The sequence below is a fragment of the Myripristis murdjan genome, chromosome 1, assembly GCF_902150065.1.
Source record: "Myripristis murdjan chromosome 1, fMyrMur1.1, whole genome shotgun sequence".
Taxonomy (NCBI): Eukaryota; Metazoa; Chordata; class Actinopteri; order Holocentriformes; family Holocentridae; genus Myripristis; species Myripristis murdjan.
Window position 1 is genome coordinate 20,489,821 of NC_043980.1, and position 27,639 is coordinate 20,517,459.

The 27,639-nt window shown below is 38.1% G+C and overlaps 1 protein-coding gene across 1 annotated transcript; it reads right to left on the reverse strand.

Annotated features, from left to right (window-relative positions):
- Positions 1-3,799: 3,799 nt before the first annotated feature.
- Positions 3,800-27,412, reverse strand: LOC115362086 (atrial natriuretic peptide receptor 1). Its single transcript, XM_030055873.1, has 26 exons — positions 27,226-27,412; positions 26,877-26,998; positions 26,673-26,762; positions 26,420-26,565; positions 25,895-26,007; positions 25,558-25,704; positions 25,186-25,340; positions 24,955-25,090; positions 24,712-24,803; positions 22,535-22,667; positions 18,299-18,377; positions 17,453-17,549; positions 17,241-17,342; positions 16,912-16,989; positions 16,492-16,596; positions 14,556-14,627; positions 14,089-14,260; positions 13,059-13,211; positions 10,803-10,977; positions 9,888-10,031; positions 9,345-9,468; positions 6,986-7,054; positions 6,600-6,774; positions 5,604-5,702; positions 4,371-4,462; positions 3,800-3,847 (listed from the first exon to the last, which is right to left on the reverse strand). Exons 1-26 carry the CDS (start codon positions 27,410-27,412, stop codon positions 3,800-3,802), a joined length of 3,105 nt encoding a protein of 1,034 aa, XP_029911733.1.
- Positions 27,413-27,639: the final 227 nt, after the last annotated feature.

Below are 27,639 nucleotides of genomic sequence, written 5' to 3' on the forward strand. Positions count from 1 at the left end.
TGTCAAGCTTATAAACTGTGAATTTGTGTAAATTAAACTTAATTCATGTTATTATAGTTGATGCGAGGTGACACGAGTCTTACTGCAAATGTTCACAGACAAGGCCTATTTATTAGACTTGCAAAAGATTATAATAATGCATGGTGGTTACATTTTTGTGGTAATATTAACAGTAAAAAACAGACTCTAAATATGTGAACTTGGCTTGCATATTGATAGGTACAGTAAAATATCAAATGATAATACTCCATTATTTAAAATTTATAATACATGGAAAATGCAAGGAAAGAGTAATTTTTTCATTTCCATGCATGGGCTTGCCACTCTTAAACAGTTCAATTTAATGTATCATCAAAATATTGTGTAGAATCCATATTGCCACATTTGTCCATCTGCTAGTTCACTCAAATTAATTAATTAAAAAAAAAAATAAAATAAGTGCACCTCTGTTCTAAACATAATTCCAAGTTTACTTTTGACTACATAAACAAATGCATTTTACATTCCACTATAAACCATTAAACTGTGTAAACCATGGCACTCACCTGTAAAGAAGAAAGACGATCCTCTGTCCTCATGTCTGTATCATACTGGAGGTCTATGATGACTCACATTTGCTGGATTTTACATAGTGATGAGAGGGATGGGAGAAGTGGAAAGTGGGCTGTAATGAACAAATGCAACAATAATCACAGTAACAAGAAGCGGTCCCTTACTATCCACCTCAGTAAACAGTGAGATGTATTCATGTGTGTGTGTGTGTGTGTGTGTGTGTGTGTGTGTGTGTGTGTGTGTGTATGTGCGTCAGAGTGTGCCATAAGCATGCATGTGTGAATAGACACCAATGGCTTGTAACACAAATACAAATAATTTCATTATCTAACTTTTAGCTGGCAGTGCTTGATGATAGTAAGATTGATATAGGATAGTCTGACTCAAAATATAAGATATCAAGCTGTCATTCCAGTTTCCTGAAGATGAGAAAACAACAAAACAAATGGGTCCATCTTGTATCCATGTCAATGTTTATCCATGTTTATTTCACACTTTGATTTATAATTTTGTTTATTACATGTATTTAAAACCATTATACACAGATATGACAGCAGACACACAAGAGAAAGCGCACTTCTTCGTTCTCTCGCACATCACCTCACCTTACACTGGAAGAAACTGCACTTACCCAATAAAAGTGCAAATACCTTTCAGTAATAGGTAACAAGTTCAATCAAAACAATTGCAGGGTGTTTCCATTTGTAAGCATGTTTATTTAAAAAGATGGACTAATTTTGATTTTGATTTTTATCGGGTAGATTTGATTGTTTTGTGAAGCTCGGGTGTTTGACCAGCTCTACTTGAATCTGTTTTCTTTCATTGTATAAATCACTCTGCATTATTTTCCCACTTTGTAAAGGTGTCTTGTAATTCCATATGGGATGGGCCATTAAAAACAAAAAACAAAAAAACAAAAAACAAAAACATTTATTCATTAACTTTCAAATTGCTGCAACTTATACTTTCTACAGTGCATACAGTGCATCTCTGATCATTCCCTTTCATGTGACTCAGTGTGCATTAGAGCACAGCCAAATGCTGCCTAGCCTGAATACCTTGGGCCTAAGCCAGAGACAGACGCAGCTCAAGTGTGGCGGATGTGTTCTAATTAAACATGGGGGATTTTTAATGAAGGATGCAATAAAAGGCACATTGGCCCTATGACTAGTGTTTTTCCAGACCAGTCATTCATATGTGTAATGCAAGTGTGCTTGTCAGACAGGGTAGATGGGCTGCACATCTGTTCTTTTGTAACAGAGAGAGGAGTGAGCACAGGTTGGTTCCCGGGCTTTGTTGCATTTACTAAGGGGCAAATATGGCGACCCCTCTAACATGATTACACATATCATTATAAGCAGTATTTTTTAATGAAATACATTAGAGTATGCTATCATTCTAAGTGACTAGATTATGTGATTTACATGAAAAATATCATACAGAAGTATTTTGGATTTTCACAAGATTAATTCAAATTAGAGGCTTTTTCAAAACAAGAAAAAAGATGAGCAGCTTCTCCTCAAATGACTGCAACATGATTTGACATGGCTCATGGGAATGGCAGCAGTGGTTCATGGAGTAAATTAGGCTATTTTCTTCCCTCAGGTTGAGTTTGGTCACAAAAACATCAAAAACATGATTGATAACTTTGCTCACAGAGTCATTGCTCTTGGCCTATCACAAAATCTACCTTCTGTTGTCTTTAAATAGCTCTCTGTGAATGACCCATCACTTATGTGAAGAACAGGTGGGTCTATCTGTCAGATCAGATGGATTTACTCTTGGAGTGTTGTTCAAGAGTCCTCTAAACCAGTGGAACACCAGGGAAGGCTTGCCTCAGGCTGTTTTTCAGACCATCTGCACTGCGTTTCATGTTAGTTCTGGCTCAGGACAGGGCAATTGCACCCCAGACAAAACTGTAAACCACCAGCAGTGATAAATGACTTAATTCTGCTGAGAACCAGTCAGGCAGCAGGACAAACAAGGGGTCTCAAATCAGGAAAAATGAATGATTTTTGCTAATTATTTGCTTTCCCCTGAAGACCTTGCTTAATAAAATGAAGGGACATCTGTCAACTCTAACGGGTGTTTTTTTTTTTTTTTTTTTTTTTATCTTGGCAGCAGCTGTAATTATAATCTTCAATGTCTGATATGTATTTTAGACTTAATTATTCCTGATCAGTGATTCAGTCTAATTCAATACCAACAAGAAATTAATTTCCAACAACAATCAGAGGGACATAATTTGCAAACAATTGTGTTTTATTGTGTTATTATCTCTGTTCATATGCCTGAGAGAGAAAAAAACATGTAAAATAATTACAAAGAAATAATAGATTAAAAAGCAGTAATAGTCATAGTATTGATTGTTATTTTCTTGAGGTTAGGAAATTTATGGTGGAAAAAGTACACTTTTTGGTATGTTTTTCCCTTATGCACACCAAAGTACTACTTAACTCAGGTAACTATTCTACATAAACCACACAAGACGATTATCCTTTGACCAGCTCCTGACTCCCGGGTCACATATACCTTCAATCTCTGCCAGGCGGCAGCCTAGAGGAGATCATGATTCAAAAGTTAATGTACATTTCGCTGGCATTTCCACTTTGAAATTGCCATTTTACATCACTGTTTTTTGGAATTGTTCCTGTCTAGATTTGTGCGCAAAGGTAAGACAATTGTGGCTTGTATTCATTCAAACAACATTACAGCACTGTGGTCATTTTAAAACATTCATATTGTCTCCACTTCATACTCTCATGCATACACGCTGGAGATGCAGCCTGTCCTGCAGTTCCTGGTGGCCACCCACATGCCCCCAGACACGCACGAGTGCACTCCTCTAGTGAGTGTCTTAGTGCTAGCTCCTCGGGGGATCATTCTGACAATAAAAGTTCTGCCAATCAAAATCCAAGTGAGTTTCAGGTTACAAAACAATCCAACACAGAGAAATAAATAACCCTTTAACTTGTAAATTAAGTTGGCTCTCTGATGGAGTACTTATATTGCAAGACATCAGGCATCATGCAAGAGGCATAAAAATGTCTGTTAGTCGCTTATTAGTTGCTTTGTCATAAATATGTTGCTTGATAAAAAAAAATAAAATACAAAGTGTATATAAAACTTTATAAACAGAATCAATAATAATAATAAAATAACTTGCAATGATTTTTTTTTTTTTTTTTTTTGTCATAGAGGCACCAACACACATTATTACATTTATTACAGTTCAAACAAAACAATTTTACTGTGTCTCTTCCAGAAGCCAAAATGTCCTCACAAGTCCTTTTCCCTGCAGAAAAACATAGAGATGACAGAGGGACATTCTCATCTATAACAAGCCATACAAACCCAAAATATTCTCACAGTCCACCTGAGCCTGTAAACTAAGCTAACCTGTTTAAGTAATAATAATACTGTGTGTGGGATATGTCCTTGTCTATCCTCCTGAGACAAACCAACTTAGAAAAGGAATAAGCTTTGCATTTAGCTTGGATCGATTTGTTTTACCAAGCTTATGTGACTGGACAGACAGCTTCTATTTACTTGGCAAGCGACAAAGCTACTTGGTAATATATGTGCATATGTCTTAAAATTAATCTGAGAAGTCTTCTGTGGAATGTGCAAATTATATTTTTTATTATTAGACCACATAGTAATGCAGTAATTTCATTTTGCCGCTGCAGCCAAATAACTATCATCTTTGTTGACAGTCTCATTCCGCAGATGCCATTTTTTTTTCTGCCATTATCAGCACAGTGGGTAAAAGCCAGATATTCAGTTGGAGGGGCCTGGGATAAGGGACCTAACTGTACCTTCATGTGGATGTCTCCTCTCAGTTGACACTGGAATGTTTTGAAAGAGTCCAGAAGTTCCTTGGTGGAGCTGCTTATATGGATCTTTAGAGCTGGAAACAAATAGGAAAATATATGCTGGAAACAAATAGGAAAATAATTGCTGCAGGGGACATACCAACATATAAACATACAGTACAACTAAATACCCAACTACTCATTTGCCTAAATGTGCCTGCACATACAGACACCTACCTACTGTACAGTTCCTAGCCGCGCCACTCCTTATGTATTGACTTACTCAGCTATAGAGTTGCAAAGTGGGTGGTGGCTATATTAGGCAGCTAGGGGTCCAGAGGTAAAAAAAAAAAAAAAAAAAAAAATCACATTAATTTTCCCAAATGCGATGTTACATGATGGCATTTTCTATGATGTTTTCTTTTTATGCTATTTTCTATGATGTTTTCTTATGCTGTGTTTTCTGTGATGTTTTTATGCTGTGTTTTTTTTCTGTCGTTGCTGTATTCTGTATTTATTTTTACTGTAAGGCGACCTTGAGTGCCATGAAAGGCGCCATAACAAATAAAATGTATTATTATATATTATTTGAGCATTTCAAGCACTTGGTTGGGCATGAAACTCTCCCAGTGGAGATAAGGTAACAAGCCATCCAACCACTGAGCTTAAAATTAAATTAAAACGCCTGGTGAAGTTTAGCTATGCAGTTTTGAGCCAACTTTGAACTTTTTCACTCATTTTAGCAACTATGGTGTAGTATTTTGATCCTGATTGCACTGATCTGGAATACTATATAATATAAGCCTGGATACATCTGAAAATATTTTGTGGTTTTAGCCGGCGTCTTCCTCTTAGTAACAGTTCATAAGGCTCATGGGCACTGTAGTACTTAGTGTCACTTGTACTGCATATTTACCCAGGAGATACAGTGATTATGCATTGAGTGACACTGCGATTCCAAAAGGGGGAAAAACAACGGGGGAAATACTTCTGGAACCTGTGGCTCCACCCACTTTGCAACTTTACCTACCAGCTACCTAACCTACCTACTATATCTGTTTGGCTCACTGGCTTCACTTCCTAATTAAGCTCAGTGCTAATGAGCAATGTTGTTATTAAATACTACGGTATCTATAATTAACGCATCAAGGGATAATGACACGTCTTTTGGTTATTCACCTACAAAATGTTCATAGAAGTGTTTTGCGAATGAAAAATATGATAAAGGCTGCATACGTGATCCATGCGACTCCATCCTTGATGCAGTATTGACTGTATCTCCAAACAAACAATAGCGGGGCATTTTCAGACCAACAACACCTGCTACACAAGGTCCTGAAACACACACCAAGCACAGAATGACACTTTGCTTACAGCCAGCCATGCTGATGCTACTTTTCAATCATTAGGCTAACATTGCAAGTGTACTGTTGCAGCATGAAGTTCGTGTTATGTTATCTGGAGAGCAGCCTATTTTATTTAGTTTAAAGACATAAATGAATCTAAACCAGAGATTGGGATGGGAGGTGGGCCTCCCCTGGGCAGCATCAAACAGTTTCAGGGGCTCAAGGGGTGAGGGTGAAAAAGATGTTCATGAAGGATTTAAATTAAAATTATTTAGTTATCAAAATATATCTAAAGATTCACTAAAAAGATCGTTTTGGGGAATTTTTCTGTTTTTCGTACTTACCCTGAGTCAGACAAACAAATATGCCTTTGAAGTCATGTCATTGTGGTGAACAGCAATGCTGCGCCAGCTTTTCAATTGTTGAAAGTCTTTAAGCCCATGGACATGCAGCTGTTGAGCTAAACTAAGTGGTGCAGGGCTTTTTTTTGTTGCCTTTTCTGAGGTCTGGGAGGTCCACCGTCTCAGATTTTGAGAACCCCTGATCTCAGCCAAGCCAACCATCCAAGTGGAGCAACAGCTCCAGTTCAGTGGAGATGTCCTCTGAGCTCGGTTGCCATCACTGTCAATTTAAACTGTCCAACACACTAGCTCATGCTCATTACATTCTTTCTCATTCCCTGCTGCTGCTGCAATATGCATCTCACCTCAGTATGCGCACGTTGGCTGCTTCTTATGGTTTATCTTATCTTTTCTTATCAAAGCTGAAAAATAAAATCTGTGTTTCCATAGCCTCTCAACAAATTCAAATTCATTATGTACGCTGTCTGACTGAAATAAAAATATAACAAATCTGACAAATGATGTAATATGTGCATGAATATTACCTGAGTGTAATCCAATGCGAATTTTGAGTTGCTGGTGTGGAACATGTGGGCACTGATATTGCCTCAGGCCCTCTAGTATCGCTAAAGACATCCGAGCAATCTCTTTAGCATGATCATCTCCATTTCTGATTGGTAAACCAGATACTACCATGTAGGCATCTCCAATGGTCTCTACCTGAGAGACAAGAACAGATATACAATCAAAACTTAGAAGGTAAAATGTTTCTTATTTAAAAAAAAAGAAAAAAAAAAGAAGAAAAAGCACAATACACAGTTATAATGCATACCCTCCAGTCAAATAAAAATAACTATTCACCCAAACAGTGGTATAAATATATTTAATATAATATATACTAAAATTTTTAAACAGAAAGTTGTTAGTTTACCTTGTAAACATCATAGTTGTCAATGACATTGTCAAAATATGTATACAGGTCATTCAGTAGTTTTACCACCTGAGGGAAAGAAACTTATTTCAGAATAAGCTGTTTTGAATAAAACTTTGGCACAGATGCAGCTGTAAAAGATGCATTTGTGCACTTGTACGCACTTGCATGCATACACACAAAATTTTGAAAAAAAAGGAAAAAGATTTACTGGAGTTGTTGTATTTACAAATTGAAAGTTTGGATCAGTCGTGGTGCTAGAGAAAAGGTCATTAGGTTGCCACAATCAGTAGGGGGGTCATGAATATACCTGGCGAATTCAAGGAGATTCCGATAAAAAGTATTAGAGTTATCACACTGACAGCCAGGATCTGGACCAGTGAACATGATAACTCAAATACGTTTCATGTGAGTCTTTTCAAAGTTGCTGTGCACACTCATGACCCCTAGAGGAGCAAAACCTATTAATTTTTGGGACTCCATACCCTTCCTTCTATTGCCACTATCAGCCCAAACTTTAAATTTGTGAGCAATAACTCAAATAGTTTTTATCGGAATCTTTTCAAATTCGCTGTGTAGGGAACTAATAACAAGATGCCACTGAAGAGTCAGGCTGTTTTGGGGATATAACCTGCTGATGTTCACTGACAAAACTAGATTTCAAATGTGAAATGTGAATTCATGGAGATAATAAGAGTGAACGGTGAAGTTTATGGAAAGTTTCATAGGCCATAAGTGCAGAAACAAAGGTGGACTGTGAATGTTCAACAGCTTTTTGAATAAATATTTGAATTGTGGAGTGTTGTTCCTGTTGTTAGTCTTCAGCCCTGTGGCTTTTGTTGTGTTGCTGCTGCTTTCTATTTTTTACTGACAGCCAACAGACACCAGTGATCCAGTACATGATCCGCCTGTTTGTATTTCAGTGAGCTGAACTCACTGACAGTGAATTATTTATAGTTTGAGCACCAGAGACTTTAAAATGACACAGAAATAAGAATCTAATTTGATCATTTATCCATTTGGACGCAATTCAATGCAGACCTAAACAGTCTCACCCAAAGCTACTAATAAAGTGTGGGTCAGCTCTGGAGCAACACAAAGCCACTCAAAGCTTTTAACTAACTGATGCCCTGGGTTGAACCCAGCCTGGGATTGCAGCATGCCATCCGTCTTTCTCTCAGCTATAAATCAGCAGTATCAGTGGGGTTAGAAATAAAATTCAGGTGTACCTTAGATTTTCCCTTAATGCATGAATAATAAGTTCTGCATGGAAAAGCAAACTGCAGCCTAAGCCCCTCTCTCAAAATGAGGACAAAAAATCCCCAGATCTCTCAATAACATGAATGAAGATCTCAATATGAGAAAATGTCACATGGTACTGTATCATGAAAAAATGTTTCCCTCTAAAATGAATGCATTATGGCTCTGTATTTGTACACTCAACTGATCTTGATGTAAATTATGAGTCCTTCCTGAAAATAGTTACCTTGCACAGCAATACCCTGATATTGTTTCCACTGTTCACGTCATTAAACAGAGTCTGGGCACTGTTGGGTTCAAACCATTTAGAATAGGTACAACAGCAACAGGCATTTACAAAAATACAAAGTAGGTGATTAATCCAACCATCTGTTTAAATCTGGCTAACCCTAATCAAACAGCAGCAACGTTGATGGTAAAAGCAAGAAAGCGTACAGTAACTTTAAGAATATCCCCGGCTAGTTAAATTCTTAAAGAGTAGCCATTGCTACTTCTGTTTTTGAATTTGATGCATTTTAGCTTCTTGCTGTCATCAACACCTAAACCATGCCCATAGTTCCTCAAAGGAAACTTGTTGGTTTGACCCTTTGGTGGTTTCCATTGATGCTCACAATTCAAGATCAGATCAGACCAAAAAACAAAAAAATCTGATCTTGAGACTGGTCTCAAGCTGTAACTTGCAGAATAAAAGGAGTGTCTTGGGTTATATCCACTATGTGTTAAACAAATGCCATGATAGACAGAACCTTGTTTTACAGTACATTTTTTCATCCACGTAAGCCATGCACAATAATGGCATGTTTTGCCACCCAGTATTACCATTAACATCCAAATGCTGTTTCAAGCCATTGCCTGATGTGCTTAAGGAGCTAAAACTTCAACCATCCATGAAGAGACAAACACTTTACTGATCCATTGTTGCATTTGATACCACATCTAGAGGTTTTTTAATCATAGAATCATAGAGTATTTCAACTTTTGCTTTGCTTTCTTTGAAGGACTTGAGACTTTGTTTTTTGATATTGGTATTAAGACCTTTTTAACTTTCTACATTTCCAAAAATGTTATATGCCTGAAAGACCAGGAATCAGTTGGTCACCTGCATAGGTGTGATTCTGGCTGAGATGGCTGTGAATCCCTCTATGTCACTGAAATAAATGGTGACACAGTTGTAGGTTTCTGCTTGCACCGTATTCCCAGCAATGAGCTGCGTAGCCACAGATCTAAAAATACAAGAAAAATGTGACTAAACAAATTCCCATATGGAAAAATGCAAAGAGCAATCAGGCAATTTTAAAAGTGAAACATTCTTCCAGATATACAGTAGCTATGTCTTGTTATTGTGTCACCTCCCAAATATGAGTGTATCATGTTATTGTAGGTCCTTTGTTGTGGGAGAACCACTGACAAGTAATGAAAAAAAAGATATAATAATGAAGTCACCAGATTGGACAGAATAAGAGATAGAGACCAAGTTCATGTTCTAGGCAGACAAAAACAGGAAAAGACAGCAAGATGGAGTTCAATAAATGTAAGAAAAAAGCTGTTTCTTTCTTTGTGTGGCCAAGAAACAGAAAAACATGAGAGGGTTATCTAGTGTCATGGAGTGAGATGGAAAAAAACGCAAGTTTATTTGTATCACCGTGGCAACATCTGGGTGAGTAGGCCCTCGACACGCCTCTTCTCCTCCAGGCACTGGGCAGTGCGTTCGTTCACCACCTCCTCCAGGTTGGTAGCATACTGCTCCAGACGAGACAAAAGGTTGTCCAGGATGTTGTCGCTTCCACTATTAATTAACACACACACACACACACACACACACACACACACACACACGTATGAACACAAAAATACACACACGCATGCATGTCTGCAGACATACCAGGTAAAGCCACCACATCGCCACCACCTCCTCCTTCTACCTCAGCTCAAGATTAACGCCCTAAGTAACACAAACTGATAGAGGCTGTCTCCAAGGGATATATGCAGTGGCCTTCTTTTATCTGCCTGCCTCTCTCTCTCTCCCTCCCTCTCTCCCTCTCTCTCTTTCTTTCTCTCTCTCTCTCTCTCTATTCCCCTCCCTCTTTCTTATTTCAAACTGTCATGTCTGTTTTTGCTTGTGTAGCCCAATTAAGAACTAATATTCCTAACTTGCATGAAGAGCCCCCCTCCTGTGTCTGCTGTTGTATTTAATTACACACTCAATAGGACCACTCATGGCTCCTAAGGCCTAATATGACCTTCATTACAGCAAACATAATCACACTTTATGAGTTAGCCAGGTACTTATTCCTGCATGGAAGCTTTGATATCATTCGTATTACTATAGCAAATCTGTGTACACGCTTCCAACAACAACAACAACAACAAAAAACATAATAATAAATATATAAATAAAGTCTAATCTTTTTGGAAGTAATATACAGGGTTTCTTGCTGCTGTCCATATCAGACAAAATTGGCTTATGGAATTTTTCTTTATCAAGCATGGCAAGAAAACAAAAAAATAATTATAACAGAAAATAAAACTTTCTGAGGTGTGATTCCTCGTCACTCACCCAGTAGGGAAGAGCCTCTTGATAGTGAGGCGGAGGGAGGAGAAGTCAGGTCTGTCAGCGGGTCTCTCACTCCAGCAAGACGTCATGAGAGTCTCCACACTCTCTGGACATTGGCTCGTGTCTGTGTGGGGCCGTAGAGGACTGCTGCCGCCTCTTTTCACCCTCTCTACTATCTCTGTGAAAGGTGGGAGAAGGGCATACTTAAATGCTTGAGAGTGTGAATGTGTTTCTTCATTTGCATGTTTGCACGTGTTAGGTGTAGTGTTTACAGGAGTGGTGGGTGACAAAGATGTAAAAAACATCTCTAGATCTGATGTGTATGCAAGGCCAGTCCTTTAAATATATATAAAAAAAATGGTTCTGAAGGCACACATGCATATGTACACTCTGCTGTCACCATTCTTGCATGAGAGTTCACATATTCCCATCCAGGGCCGGACTGGGAGACTTTTTCAGGCCAGGAATCAGTCATGCAACATTTGATGGTCAGAGGCTATCTTTTCTGACTAAAGCAAACATCTCTCCTGTCTGAGAGAAAAAAAAAAGTATAACAATTATATTTTCAAGTTTGCAGATGACACTACTGTGGTTGGTCTGATTCAAGACAATAATGAGGATGCTTCTTCAGAGATTATTAGTTGTTTTAAGTTTTTCAGGATACAGTTTTCAAATTCTCTAACTTGGCCTGACAGCACCACCTGCAATCTAAAGAAGACTCAGCAAAGACTTTCCTAGGTGTCTTAAAAATTTGGTGTGTCTACATTATTAATTTATTGGTGCACTATTGAAAGTGGTCTCACAGGTGGCCTAACTGCATGCTTAAGCAATCTATCTGTTCAAGACTTTGCAAGATTGTCAAACTGGCCTCCAGAATAATAGGTTGTGATCTCCCACAGCTCTCTGAGATTTACACCAACTGCTGTAGAAAGAGGGAACAGTATATTATTAAAGATGACTCATCATCTGGTCATCATCTTTTCAGCTTATTACCATCTGGTCATCAGTACCATAGTCTCTGAGAATGCACCACAGGCAAGTAAGGCTTATAGCCAGCCAGTGGGGTCATAGCTACACCTCCTGTTAAAGTTGGTTGCATAAGTGTGGCTTATGCATCTATCTATCTATCTATCTATCTATCTATCTATCTATCTATCTATCTATCTATCTATCTATCTATAGACAGATAGATGTATATACGGGTATAGATGCATATGCATTTACTGTATAAGTTTAGAGGCAGGCTTCATGTATGTAGGCATGTATATAGGTATATTTATATGGGTAGGCTTTTGTCCTATGTGCTTGTGTTGTCTGATTGCCTTATGTTGTCCCATGTTGTTCATGGAGAGTGGCTAGAGCATAGGCTTTTCATTACATATAAGTACACTAGCTGTGTTTTTATGCTTTTGGCCAGAAACTTGAACCCAAACCACCATGTTACTGGTTAGTGTGGCCAATAGTACTGTCTAGATCAGCCCTAACTGTTTCTCATGTTGTCATTTACCTGTACACTGATGAAACATCCAGAATCAAGCTGTACTACACAGCTCAGACAACTACTGTCAACCTGCTGAGAAAAATTGTAAAGTGATTGGTCAGTCTGTCTTCTCTGCTCACCTCCACTTTGACTGTGCTTAACTATAGAGTGGGGGTGTTCTTTAGTCAAGCAGTAGTTAATCTGCATGCCCAAGCTGCATAAAGTGTCCTTCAAGACAGAATTACTAAATTCATACTGCTGGCTCTCACTGATCACATAACTTGCTACCCCACCTATTTCAATACTGCTAAATGTTATTCTGATTCTGGCAGGTTCTAAATACTCAAAGATGTGTATGATATCCCCAGCCCAGCAAAATAATTGTCTTAATATGTTATGATACTCTTTGATTTTCTATTCTCTCATATAACCTCTATAAATAGAGCATGAACAGATTTGGAATGTACAATTAACAAATTTTGCATGTGAGAAGTTTGCCATCCATCTGGATTATTGGATTATTTATTTATTTTGTTTATATATTTATTTATTAATATTAAGGTCTCTGGAGGCTTTGAAGAATCAGAGAGTGGTGAATGTCTGTGGAGTGATAAAATCCATGTTCACTACACACAAACACATCAACAATGCCACAAAGGAGCAAACACAAGGTACACACACACACACACACACACACACACACACACAGAGAGAGAGAGAGAGAGAGAGAGAGAGAGAGAGAGAGAGAGAGAGAGAGAGAGAGAGAGAGAGAGACCCACCTTGTGCTGTGAGCTTGCAGCTGGGGATATAGAAAGGGCCACAGCGGTAGACTACCTCTTGAACAATGATACCAAAGCTGTAAACATCACCTCTCTGGGTGCCAGAGGGGGGCATGTTGTTCCTCAACAGCTCCGGGGCCCGCCACAGCAGGGCTGTGAGGAGATGCAGAAAGAAGGGAGAAAGAGGACTATATACCAAGCTGTGTGTGTCAAAAGAGGCTTTCATTTTCTTAGTGTTCATTACGACACATTCTCATTTCCAGGTCATCAAATCCCGCAGTTTGGTCATGCCCCTTTCGCATCTGATGCTGATGCCAAAGGCAGCCTTTGGCGTCAGGATGAGACACATCAGGCTTTCTTGCTTTTATAACATGTCAGTATCACATGGTTAGATTTAGGCAAAAAAAAAAAAAAAAAAAAAAAAAAAAAAAAACATTTGGTTGAGGTTAGGGAAAGGTTAGGTTTAGGCATAAAAATAACTTGGTTAATGTTAGGGAAAGGTTAGGTTTAGGCAACAAAACAGAAACTGGACACAGTCTTGATCACACACAAAAGGTCTCACTCAAACTCAGTTCTCATGCATAAAAGTCCTTTGGCTTACATGCCCACCATCCATCCCAACCACGTCCCTTCATGGACTTTTCTGCTCTTAATGCTTTCATATCATGTTGCTATCCCCTGCATCTCATACTGACACCAAAGGGTGGCTTTGTCTTTTAATGGGTGTCTTTGGCATTGGTATCAGATGCAAAGGGGTGTGACCAAACTGTGGTAATTGACACACTCAGAATAAGAATGGGCTGTTCATTACAGCAACATGGTGATTTTCTGTATTACAGTAACACTGTAACCCTCTGTATTACACCAACACTATGACCTTAAGTATGACAGTGCCATAATTTTGTATGAAGAGATGATGAAGAGATGATCAGTGATAATAATCCTTCTCACCCTCTTCTATCCTCCTCTGCTCATCTTACTTGTTTATTTCTCTACCTCCCTCCATCCATCCCTATCCCTGTCCACTCACTGGTCCACTGCTCTGAGGAGGGGTCCAGGGTCTCGATGTTGGGTGGTGTTCGTCTGAGGTGGCTCACACCATAGTCAGTCACCTTCAACACAAAACGACTGTCTACGACACAGTTTGAGGAGGAAAGGTGACCATGAGAATGCAGAGGACTTCGATGAAGGTAGTCCATACCCTGGGGATGAGGGACAGGACCATCAACACTTTATTTAGCATCAAACTATTAAAGAGTTCTCGTTACTGAAAAATGTCCATTGGTGTAGCAATAGAATTTGACTTGATTTCAGGTTTTAAAGATGTAAAAAACATCATCTCATATGCTATACAATACTTCAAAAAGGTTATACAGGCAATCTACAAAGGCAAGGCCATAGAGCTGTATTTTTTTTTTTTTTTTCAGGTTAGACACAATCTAATGTATATAATTTGGAAACAAGAAAGTGCATGAAAAATGTGAAGAGCACTTATACCTTTACAATGTCCAACATCAGGGAATATTTGAAGGTCCAGTCAAGCTTGATTGAGCTGTTATTTAAAATATCCTGGAGTTAGAGAGACAGGTAGTGAAAGGTGAACTCGTGCACTTTGGGAAGTTCAGAGGCAGTTCTCTCCCTTTCTCTCTTGAATTGTGAGCTCTCATTAATTGGAGGTGATCTTTGTGTGCCCTTCTACATCAGCTATCCGTATTTCTAATCAGGTTGGGATTGTCCCACTGCCATTATGCTCTATTCACACTCACAATTACTAAGTCAGGTCATTTTTTTAGAGAAATTCTCCAATTTCCTCTCAGACCTGAGAGGAATAACAATCCTCTTCGTAGGGCTTACTTGTTGCCTATTGACATGTTTGGCTTTACTCAATTTTTACATGATAAGACCTGTTCTTTACACTACTTGAACAATACTCTATTGATAGGACCACCTTTTTCTCAGAGCTGTCAGAGTTGTTGCTTATTAGATATATACCTATTCAACATGGTTGCAGTTTACTCAGGAACACACATTTTCAACATTCTTTGGTAATTGTATTGACCTTACTGGAGATGAGACCATCAGTTCATTCAACATTGAGGGTTCTGATCCTCCTTTAGAGGGCAGGAGTTCATAACCATACTCTCACAGTTTGAGACTGTAAGGGTCTCCCTAAATAACAACTCTCTCCCTCCCAGGCTTGTCAAGGAACCCCTTCTAATATTAGGACCCCCTTTTTTATCAGCGTCATTTATAACTGCCTCTTCTCTTGAATTGTGCCCTCAGCCTTTAATTCCGCTGTGATTATACCTCGGTTCAAAAGACCTCACGTTAATCCTGGTGTAGCTAAAGTTTTTTAATGTAAGCTGTACCATGTGGTGCTTTTTGACCTACACCCTTCCCCTATCCCACTAGTTAAAAGAGCAGTCATGTGGGAGTAGAAGATAGGTATCACATGGGGGGAGGAGGGTGGCAGAGTTGATAGGGCGACAACATAAATGTAGTACGGGAACTACTTTGGAAAAAGTTCTATACTAATAAATAAATCAGCGCTCTGCTGCCCCAAGCCAGCTGCCGCCCTAGGCAACTGACTATATTGCCTATGCTACTCATCGCCACCGCTTTTACCATGCTGGTCACTCCAGAGCAGTCTTCACTCTGGGGCTCTGCACTTTCTCTGAGCTCAGGGCAGACTGTCACAACTGATATAGCACAAAGCAAGTCAGTCTGAGTAATAATTTGCAGGTTTGCCTTATTCCAAGGTAAGAAAGTGCTGTGAGCGCTGGAACTGATTGTCATTTGCTGAATTTAATTTCAGGCGAGTATAAACTTTATGCCCTCAATCCATTCTTACAGGTAGCTTTTGTGTGATGTATTATGTATGTCATGTGTGTACCTGCACCGAATGAAAGTTAGTGAGGAGGGGTGAACCGGATAAAAACAGTAATGGAACAGCATCATTTCTACTTCATTACAAAAGAGGAAACTGGGAAACGGATGGTTGCAGGACTTTTGCAGATGTGGAAAACATGATGCATTTCTTTAAATGGTATTTGCACAACCTGCTGGAGACTCTCTCCAGCCCATGTCAATGGCTTTGGCAATAAAACCTGGTGTTATCACTATTTGCAAGTAAAATTTGCATGATATTGAAAATTTGGTGGATAGTCATTTTTTCTATAGTCAGTAACTTTAACTGATGACTAATCGTAAACCTGTGATTACTGGAAGTAATTTTCTGTGAAAATTACTTGAAGATGAAATATGAGTAGACTCAGTTTCACTTAAAGCCACAGTAAGTAAGTCTCAAGAAAAAAAAAAAAAAAAAAAGACAATTAATGCATGTAACACCCTACTCCTCTCCCTCCCCTACCCAACTAGTATGTATGGTGGGGCTTGTTTTTGTGCACATATGTGTTTGTGTTTGTCAGGTTACCTGCAGGCTCCCTTTAGGGCAGTACTCAGTAATCAGAAAGAGCTGTGGGGTCTCCAGGCATGCACCAATGAAGGTGCAGATGTTTGGATGGCTCATGTCTGTGCACTAAGACAGTCATGTAAAGGTTTGTAAATCAGCTAAGTCGGTGATCATATTGTCAACAACCACAAAAATTAAAGCAAAAAAATCGATTTTCAGACATAATCACTTTTTTTTCTTCAAAAGACCCTTTTATGTAACACCTTTTAATGCAAAGCATGCATGTAAACACAAGTGTGACCAAACATACAGGTACACATTTTTGCACAGACAGACAGACAGACACACACACATTACACATCATTAAACATCACACCAGTGCAGCAGTATGCATAGCGCACACAATGACACTTTCCATATCTTTTGACTAGTTCCTCTTACCTGTTTCAGTTCACGTAGTAGCTCTGCATTCAGACACACACTCTTCACCTTTAGGAAACGCACCCAGCAAATGTTTTCCTGAGGTATCAAAGAAAAAAAGACGTCTAAAAAACATTAAGCATTAACCTTGACTAACAACAAATTAAAGCACAGACTTGCACCTAATCAACATGATATTTCAAACAGAAAAACTGTATAAACAAACACTTGTACTGGTGATTTGAGCACCAAAAGTGCTGCAGCTCAGACTCATTTTTTTTCTTTACATTCTAAGCAGGAAATCAATTAAGACATGATGCATTGTCAAAAATACTTAAATTTTATTTTACTTGATAGATGCCTGTTCTGTGCAGAGCTGGTTTGTCTTTCATGCTGGCAAAGATGGACTCCATCGAGTGTGTGTGAAAGGCCTTGGAGTTTGGATAAGAAACCTAGAATATTATGTTCATTTATGTTAATTAATGAGTAAGGTTGAATATAAAAATGGAGAATAGCAGGAGTGGACACAAAAATGCATGCTTATAGATACAGTCTTCCTGACCTTGCCAGCAGGATAGGAGGCGATTAGTGTGACTTCACTGGGGTCAACCTTCCACAACATCAGCCTTTCATGGAGACTTTCACGCAGAATGTACTTCCTGTTATACAAGACGCTCTTTTAATTTCATATCCAACTTTTGTAAAGCTGACTGACCCTTAATCCCCTGTTTATCATAGCTGTCATGTCTCCCTTCTCGATATCTCTCTCTACATTGTGTCATTTCTATTGTCTGTGTAGGAAACACAGTGGGGTGTGATGGCACACATTAGCTGTTAAAGCCCTTCATGGATCAATAATGAAAATGAGAAATCCATTGGGTGCTTATTTAAATCACTGGCTTTTGGGTGTTTGAAATAAAATCATACTGAAATGCTTGATATAATAAGAAAGAGATGGTTTATCAAAACATTATTCTCAGTTTTAGTTATATTTGCTTTGCAAACAGTTTTTATAGGGGTGAGGGGAGAACTTCTCCAGGTGAGTGGGGGCAGGGTGAGGGGGTGTTAGTTTTGCCTAGGGCAGCAAATGACCCAGAACCGCCACTGCATGAGACAGAGATGGCTGTCCCTACCCTGAGTCTCAGCTTCCCCAGGATTCCTCCAAGCCATTCCATATCCATTCCAACATTACTTCACCCTGCAACACCTGACTGACCCCCACTTTTATGTCCCTTTTGCTCTGAACCTCTTGCTCACTCAATAAACTATTCACATTACATCTCATGTGGTGTGGTCTTTGTCAATGAAAACTGTACTGAATGAATGTGCCAACATGTGTGTGTGCATGCATGTGTGCATACGTGTTTGTGTGTGTGTGTGTGTGTGTTTGTGTGTGTGTGCAGAGTACCTGTAGAGCAAACAAACAGCAACTGTCCCTGCAGATAAAACACCAGCAATCATTCCCATGACAATCAGAAGTCTTCGCTCTGCAGGAACACACATCACATGACATTTAAGATATCTGGTGGCACCTTACAAAAACCATAATTGCTAAATATGGAAATAATTGTTAAGTAATGATTGAGTGAGAAATAGCTGATTAGTTGATTTCCTATATTATCAGTTTTAGATTAGTTAAATACATTTTTATTAATAGTAAATGATAATAGTAAATATTGTCAATTATTCAACAATACTTTGACTTGTTTGGTTTGACATAAATCAATTGTTTATCGGTTACATCATCTAATGTTAGGAGGAGGAGTGAGGAGCTCTGTGCAAAATGATCTGAATTCCTCTGCCCTCAAGGAGTGTGAATTACAGGCAAACAGATGAAGTTTGTCTGTGTTATTCGGTAGGAAACAGGTCCCAACAAAGCTCTACAGCCCCGAGGGCTGTGGATTATACAAGGTATCTGTGTCATTGTTTTTGGAAAGGGCTGCTGTGGTTGAGTTTTTCACAGGTAAATGATTGACGGTTTGAGCTGGTTTGGAGCACTGAGAGGCAGAGGTGACTGCAGCAGACTGGAAATCTCCCCTGATCACACAGAAACTACTTGGATGAATGGATTGCACTATTTTTTTGTTTGTTTGTCTGTTGTGCTTTTATATATTGGGTGAACTTTTCCTCTAAATCGATACGCTTCTTGTTTAGGCACCAGTGCACCCATTATGTAGCACTTTTGCTAACAAAGTTAGAAAGTGCTGAATACCAAGATTAAATTACATAAAATACAAAACAGACAAAAATATACGAAACAGTAAAAGCCAACCAAGATGGAGAATATAACCAACAGGATTGAAAGCAGTGATGGACTCAGCCTGTCTAATATTTTCAGACAAGCTGTTCCATAACTTGGGGGACTGCAAAAGCTCTGCCTCCTTTGTTTTAGTGTAATCTTTGTAGTCTTTTTCAAAGACAACAGAGCTTTCCCAGTAGATTTCAGGGAATACAAATTGTTTGCCTAACTCAGGGAAGCGGGTCAGGATGTTGAACCAGGAAACAATCAAATCTTTGAGCAACTCTTTCCGAGTCTGCTGGACCAGCACTGAACCTCAATCCAACGTGCACACATACGCAAACACACACACACACACACATACATGTGCGCTCCATAACTCACAACATAATACAATGCGATGATGTTACGACGAGCTAGTGCATACAACTGAAAGCTCTAGGCTGGTTGCATACAGAATAAAAAAAAGTGTTCTGGAAAACATGGCTGCAAGTTTGTAGTTTAGCAAATGTGTGTGTGATCTGTTGGAGGCTTTTACTTAATAACAAAAATGTTTCTGCATGTAATCGCAAAAAGTGTATTTTAAAATATATTGTAATAAAGACCTGGAGAGTGGGGACCTGAGGTTTTACTCAGTTTCGGCCTGTATGTGTGTTTGGATCAGGTTACTTAAGTTTGATTATTTAGACACCATGACTTGAATCTGCACTGCTGTTCATGCCACCTCACAGCACAACTGAGACATATTAGACACAACATGAGAGATGAAATAAGACAGCAGTGCAATGAACAATGCCAGGGTAACATGATTATCTTTAATTGCTCCGCTATTGTATTAACTATTTTAATATATTTTACTTATGTCATAACCTGAAAGAATAAAAATGATGACACATAAAGTCATTACGTTACTAGATCAAAATAGACTTTCACCTATGTTTGTTTTTTAACTCAATATACTTTACAACTTAGTAAGGGCCAGTTAGTTAAAAGTGTTTGAATACTTTATTAGTTATTTAAAAGTTTCTTAGCAGTCATAACACCATATATAATTGATTAATTCATGTCTTCACATCCTCTATTAGTGTAGCAAACACTACACTACACTGCATTGTTCATGCGTGAATGTAACTAATGTAATCAGTTTCTTGATAGTTAGCAATTCAATGCAAATTATTATGTATATTATAAACTAATGATTACCCATGTGTTATTAGCTATGGTTAATATCCTTTTACAAAAATCGCTTATTTTAGTCACCTCAGCCTCTTTGATCTGACTGGTCTTAATAAAAGTTACAAAAGTTTATATAACTTTCAATAACTTCAAATAAGCTGAGATTACCTTGAAAATACACAGTGTGAGTCTCTAGTTTAATTTCATGCACGCTGGGTAGATGTTATATTTTTTTTTATGAATGTTTCACTGAAGGAAAGAATCATCTTTTGCTTTTATGCATTTTCTTCACGTGATCTCCCATTAACTTTAATTAAATATCCAAACAACTGAATGCCTGTAATTGCTACAGGGCCATCTGTATTGAGTCATGACTGCTACAGAAAGCTGGGCACCAAGGTAAGGGCAGCATTCCCATAGCATGTGTTATTACATATAGACTAAGATTACTATAAAGGACAGAAATATAACACAGCAGGAAACAGGAATAAAAGTAGATTAAAGAAATTAAAGTTTTCAATAATTTCAGATCAGTTTTATGAGATCTACCTGAAAGCTATGGGGGACCTCAATAAACTACACTTCACACTTCAGCAAAATTGGTTCTGCTTGGCCAAACAGATACAGATAAATAATTTAGAGTATGCTTTCATGGATAGTACCCTCTCTCACTTGTCCACCTCTTTTCCTCTCTCCTCTCTCTATATTGTCACCCTTCTTCTCATCATATCCCTGTGTTGCTTCCAGTTGTTCTCCCTGGCTATTCTTTTTTTAATCAAAGCTAAATCAGGCTCATGGCCAAGGGTGATGGTCTGTGCAGCATTCACTAACAGAGCACGCAGAGGTGCAAATATAGCATATCAGGGCAGCAGAAAAAAAAGAGCACACACACACACACACACACACACACACAGAAAGAGAGAGAGAGAGAGAGAGAGAGAGAGCGAGCTCTGGATGATTCAAGGAGTAATGCAGCCCCCTTCTGGTATTTCATCCCTATTGCATGTACATTGTGAAAATATGTCATTCAGCTGAGTACAAATACCAAATGTGTAATTTAGGATCTGTGTATGAGCATTGAGATTTATTTAATTTATTTAATAGGGACCCTGCACAATTAAAAACATGAATTTCTACAAATCCTCTGCACTGTATGGAGATATAGATATGTGAAGATATGGAAGGTGCAATATTCACACATATCAAAAACTGAGCCTATACAGTGCTTCTCTGTAATAAATCTCAGTAATCAGTCATGAATAGGAAAGCTGGAAGGACGGTGATTGTTACATTATCTGAACTCTCTGTGTTCTTGCTTTTTATTAGCCACTTTTGTTGTAACTCTGTTATTTGTGGTCTTAATTATTTTATGTTATTATGTTATTTTATGCACTTCTGTTTTTCCTTTTGTATACTGCACTACTCTTTGTGTGCTGGTGTCATAGCTAGGACTCTCTTGAAAAAGATATTCTGAATCTCAAAAAACTTCCTGGTTAAATAAAGGTTAAATATAATGATAAATAAATGAAACTGTGCACTTTCCAATAATTAGCCATAAATAGATGTTCACACACACTAAACTCAAAAAAGTATATTGATACTTTAAGCACACATTGATCATATTAGTCATAATATGTGTGTCATTTAACATTATTATACATACATGATTTGGCGACATTATGGTATATATCTGGTCACTCTGATTCTCTGTATGTTTTATGTTGTACATGACTGTTGGCATAGCCGTGATTCATTACACTGTAATATCATTTAGTGAATACACTTTCTATTTATATCAGATCCTATGAAATAGTAACAATAAAATTTTTTTTTAAAAAAAGTCAGCTGATAAGAAAAATGGTATAGTCATTCACATATATCCAGCAATGTTATCCTTACACAAAGCTGCCGAAGTTCCTTTTGAATTCATATCTTTGTCACAGTGTTATGTCACCCTCAGCTCAGGTAAATCCATTTGCATATGCACATGTGGAAAGCAAGTGTCAAAGTACATGCATTCTTCTTTCCATTCCAGTTTCTTTGGGGAAAGTTGTGTAACCTATGAATACGTTTTGTGTACAGGCATGAAGAGTATGCATTCTGTGCATTCTGAGGGTTTTGTCTGGCCCCAGAAATTCTCAGTACTCCAGGAACACCCACTATTTCAAAAGCTTCCTAAACTACTGGTTTACACCTCTGACAATACCACAACCAAAATAAACAGTCTACCTGCGCAGAACTCGCCGTTGTAACCACATTCAGGTGTGTCCTTAGGTGGGCTCTGTCTTCCCCCAGGCCAGATGATTTGGATTCCCATCACTGGCTCATACTCCTTTTTGGTCCCAAAGTAGTTGGCAATAACCTATTCAAGAAGGTTTTCATGAATGTGCTTTAAATGTTCAGTAAGGTTGCATTAATTATAAGAGTAACAGACACTGACACATAGAATTACATTCAGAAAAATGTCAATGTGGTTTCAAAGGTTCTGAGGAATGAAATAAGAAGCACTGAAAGTGATTTCCAATAGCCAGAATAAAATGTTGCCATTTTATGTTTCTGCAAACCAATCAAAATGTTGGACTATGAACAGTTTCCCTGAAAGCCAGTGTGGTGGAGCCTGCACCAACATAAAAAAAACAGTTAATGTTTGTGCATATGTGAACACTAGCTTACTTGCTGTGTTAGCCACCAAAACTATTTGGTTAGGGCTAGGAAAAGGTCATGGTTAATGTTAGGAAAAAGTATGTCGTCATGATTAAATTTAGGAAAAAGGTCATGGTTAACATGAGGAAAATGTTAACCATCATGGTTAAGGTTAGGAAAATGTTTGTCATCATGGTTAAGATTTGGAAAAAGGTCATGGTTAAGGCTAGGAAAATGCTTGTCATCATGGTTAAGGTTTGGAAAAGATCATGGTTAAGGTTAGGAAAATGTTTGTCATCATGGTTAAGGTTTGGAAAAGGTCACGGTTAAGGTGAGGAAAATGTTCGTCATCATAATTAAGGTTTGGAAAAGGTCATGGTTAAGGTTAGGAAACAGTAGCTAAGATTCGCTAATAATAGCTAGCAAATGTTAACAAATCCTGCACTTGCTTGACATGGCATGACCTGAACTCCAGTGTGCAGAAGCAAAGTTTGTTGATTGTGCTATCCACCACCCCAACTACTTTCTGACATTGTGCTTTTTGCTCACATCATGACACCTGAAAACAAGTTGGTTTGCAGAAACATAAAATGTCAACACTTCCTTCCTGGCATCTGGGCTGCTGTATTAGATTTTTAAACAATCAAAATAAAGAGGAAGAGAAACCTTAAACCCTTCTTTAGAACACACATTACTTCTAATTTCTCTGAAACATTGTTGGCTCAGTGATTCACTTAATGTCGAAGTCAAGAGTAATAAAAACAGTTCGTGAGATCACCTTATTGTCACAAGACTTCACCATTGCTAACACTCAGAGGCCACTTTATTAGGTCCACCCGTACAATGAATCCCATGCAACAGCTCTGACATAAATTCTACCTTTTAACAAAGTTTATAATGTTCAGTTTTTGTTTTGTTGTTTAATATTGAGGTTGTAGTTTGCAGAGGTCTTGTACTGGATTACATTATATTAAGGGGTGTTTCTAATTTTTTGCCCACTGTAATCACTATACACGAGGGGGGCTGAATAGTAGAAACACCTCTAAGTAAAATGCAGTCCAGTACAACAGCACCACTAACTATGAGCTCAATGCCAAACACATAACTGAGTTAATACCTCTACTACTGTGACAAAAAGAAAACCTGAACATCCTAGGCATCATAAAAGTAAACTTTATGGCAGAACAGTTGTATTGGATTATATTAGGTTATGCAGGTGTACTTAATAAAGTGGCTAGTGTCTGATAATATAATTGTCAAAACTTTTTTAGTGTGTTCCAAGAGAACATTATTTAGGAGAAATAGTATTTATCATTAATTCAGTTAGAACAAGGTGATGGATTGTTTGTTCATGCCATTGTTATCAAGTGAGTCACTGAGTAATCTATGCATTTCTCACATAACCAGAATGCTTCAGTGCAGAATCTGGTCTAAATGAGGTTTTAATAATAATAATAATAATAATAATAATAATAATAATAATTATTATTATTATTATTATTATTATTATTATTATTATAGAAGTGCACATATCTCTGCTTTGATTATCCATTTGTTTTATATAATGTAATATGAGGTGGTTGCGTTGTCCTACCTGTCCTTTAGCATCCTCACTCCCTGTCATATTTTCTACTGATAATATAATAATAATAATTATCATTATTATTTGCATGGAGTTCACATACTTTTTCCCCCATGAGAGAGACTGAGAGCGATGCAAATTTAAATAAGAGCAATAAAGGATAAAATATTGATTAGGTTACTTTGAATTCTCCTTCTTCCCCCTGGATGTGCTTCATCATGTAGGCAGACTCTCTGTCTCCATTAGCGTCCATTGTTACTTCACCCTGTATACCTTGAAACAAGACATAGAGGCTGTCACCTTGCATTTTCATTTGTTTTCATCATGATTTGCGTGCGTAGTTTATGAAGCAAGTCTGAGCTATCAAGCTATATTTTTCACATTCACTGATAAAAGCTGAATGTGATAGCCTAAAGTGGCTAACCTGTAATTGTTCTGTTCCACATTTTGCGGGTGATGTTGAAGCCGTCGTAAGGGTCTCCGTTCTTAGCTAAAGTTTCATTCAGGGCCTGTGCATACAGCCATACTGAATCATGAGCAATGGCTGCAAATATTGACACCTGAGATAAGACAGTTACAGGGGCTGAGTCTTATTTTCCAGCATGCAATTTGGAACTTGTATTATGAGAGAGGTATCTTTTTTTTTCAAGCCCACCTTTTCATCACTTGAGTATTTATAACCAAAGTCATCTTTTGAGCGACGAATGACCTCAGCGGAGAAGTTCCAATACCTCTGATCATCAGGCTCGTACAGAGACAAGAGGAATAAGGCCCGGTAGGCTCCCTTAGCCACAGAATCGTCCTCATCTCCTGAAAATTCACTCAAATAGGGGACAAATGTGTAATGTATTGTATAGTGATTTTATGTAAAGCAATTTCATTCATTCTTTTGGACAGTTTCAATTATATGTGTGTGTGTGTGTGTGTGTGTGTGTACACACACACACACACACACACACACATACATATATATAGTTGAAACTTTCCAAAAAACAAACAAATACAACCATTGTCTAGGAATGCTAACCTCTTTTCCAGTCAAATATGCCAAACACCTCTGGTAGTTGGTAAGGCTCAATGCAGAAGAAGACATACTCCCCATTTATTAGCCCTTTTCTGTAGGCTTGGATCATGAAGCTCCTGACAGCCTCTCCTGGAACTGAGATGAATATGACTGCAGAGCGTGAGAAACAGCATCCATGTGTGAAAATTTGCTCAATAAAATCAGTTCAAACTGATATTTTTTTGTTTGTTTGTTTGTTTTTTGATAATGAATTTGCTAATCACAATTTGTTGCCATGCTCCTACACCTGGTAATGTTAGACTTAATTCTGTATAGGCTGACTAAGAGTAAGGCTACTTACTGCGTGAGACCTTAGCCACTTCCATCAGTACATGGGAAGTTTCATCTTGGTGAGGATGAGTTTGAAACTCTACAAATTTTGCCACTGTGATATTAGAAATCTGAGCTTGGTACCTATAAATATAGAAAATATTCACCAAACCATAAATGAGAATTCATTCCAGTTTGGATTATCCAACATTTGAAAAATTGTACAATGAAATACAGTAACACTCGAGACACCAGGCAAAGCATACCAATATAGGTCCTGTTGAAAATTATTTGAATGTTGATGTTAAAACTCATCAGAGGCGATCATCTGTAGGCCCTGCACAAATCAACAATTCTTCTCTTTTTCACTTGTATCAAGGTCATATGACTAGTTTAGACATCTTATACTGACTGACAGGGACTGTCCATTTATTTATTTATTTATTTATTTAAGTGTGCTTTTTTGTTTGTTTGTAGGGTTTTTAGAGTACAAACGTATTATCTAAATAAATACCATCACATTGAATATGATATGTATTCTTTTATTCTGTGTTACCTAATTCCCTCAGCAGGTATTGTCCAGGCTGGAATCGGGCTGTATATGATGCCAATACGCTTCCAGCCAAACTTCTCACAGATCTTCACAAAGAAGGATCCCATTTTGGTGAAGGGACCAAACACTCGAGTAAGAGTTTGATATCCCTGCTCTCACAGGAAAAATAAAGTAACCACGCAGGTATGATCGAGAATGATAGATACAAAATTACACAAAGCAGATCAGTTGTTGTGGAAAATAAAAATTATTTCACCGTTTTGTTTAGGAACTGCTGGTCTGCACATGTGGGACTGATGACAGGTATTTTCCAGAAGACCGCAAGCTTGGCAACAATGGCACATACCTAAGGTGTGTATAAGGAGCTATTGTGGGTAAATCAATTCATAAGACCTATAAATAGAATGTTACATGTTGAATTCATGCCATTTTAGACAGTCAAGTATAGATAAGTCCTCACATTGGAGCAACCGGGGCCAATGAAAGCACTGTATTTCTTTTTTTGCAGCCTCTCCACTATCTTTCCTGGACCATGTACATCAGAGCACTCATCATCCACATACTCATACTCCAGGCTGTGACCTGAATAAAGACAAGCATGACATTTAAAATTGTAACAGATCAAAATGAGAGATGAGATTAAAAAAGAAAAAAAAAAGGTTTCTGAATAACCTTTGACAGGGCATATGGTGGTCAGTCACTACATGTAATATAACTGCAGGAGCCTTGTAGCAATAATTTGAAGTGGTACAGTGAATAGCTTCGCTTGGTATTGCTGTCTGAAATGGATAACTGCATGAGACACTTACCTATCAACAAGTCAGGGCTCTGGTTCACAGTGTCCATGGCAATGAGAGCGCTTGCCCCAATCCTGCCCACACTAAAGGGCACAGAGTTGTTAGGCAGAGATAGTAGGAAGGTGAACTTTGCACCCTCAACTTCACTCACACAGGACAGGAGAACATGCAGCATGACAGCCTCGCAGGGGAATGCCATTAGCTCTGGCAGACACAGGAACAGGATAATTAATCGCAATGAATATTTCATAAGGTAGTACAAGTCAGGGAGTTAATGTTTTGACCATTTATGCATTGGCTGGGAGCATGGAAATTTACATTCTTTACTGAATGTTTTAATAAGATGGAAGAAAGAACATTTATGGAAACTTTGACTATTGCAAAATCTTTAGTGTGCATGTCAGAAAGATATCAAAAGAGAATCAG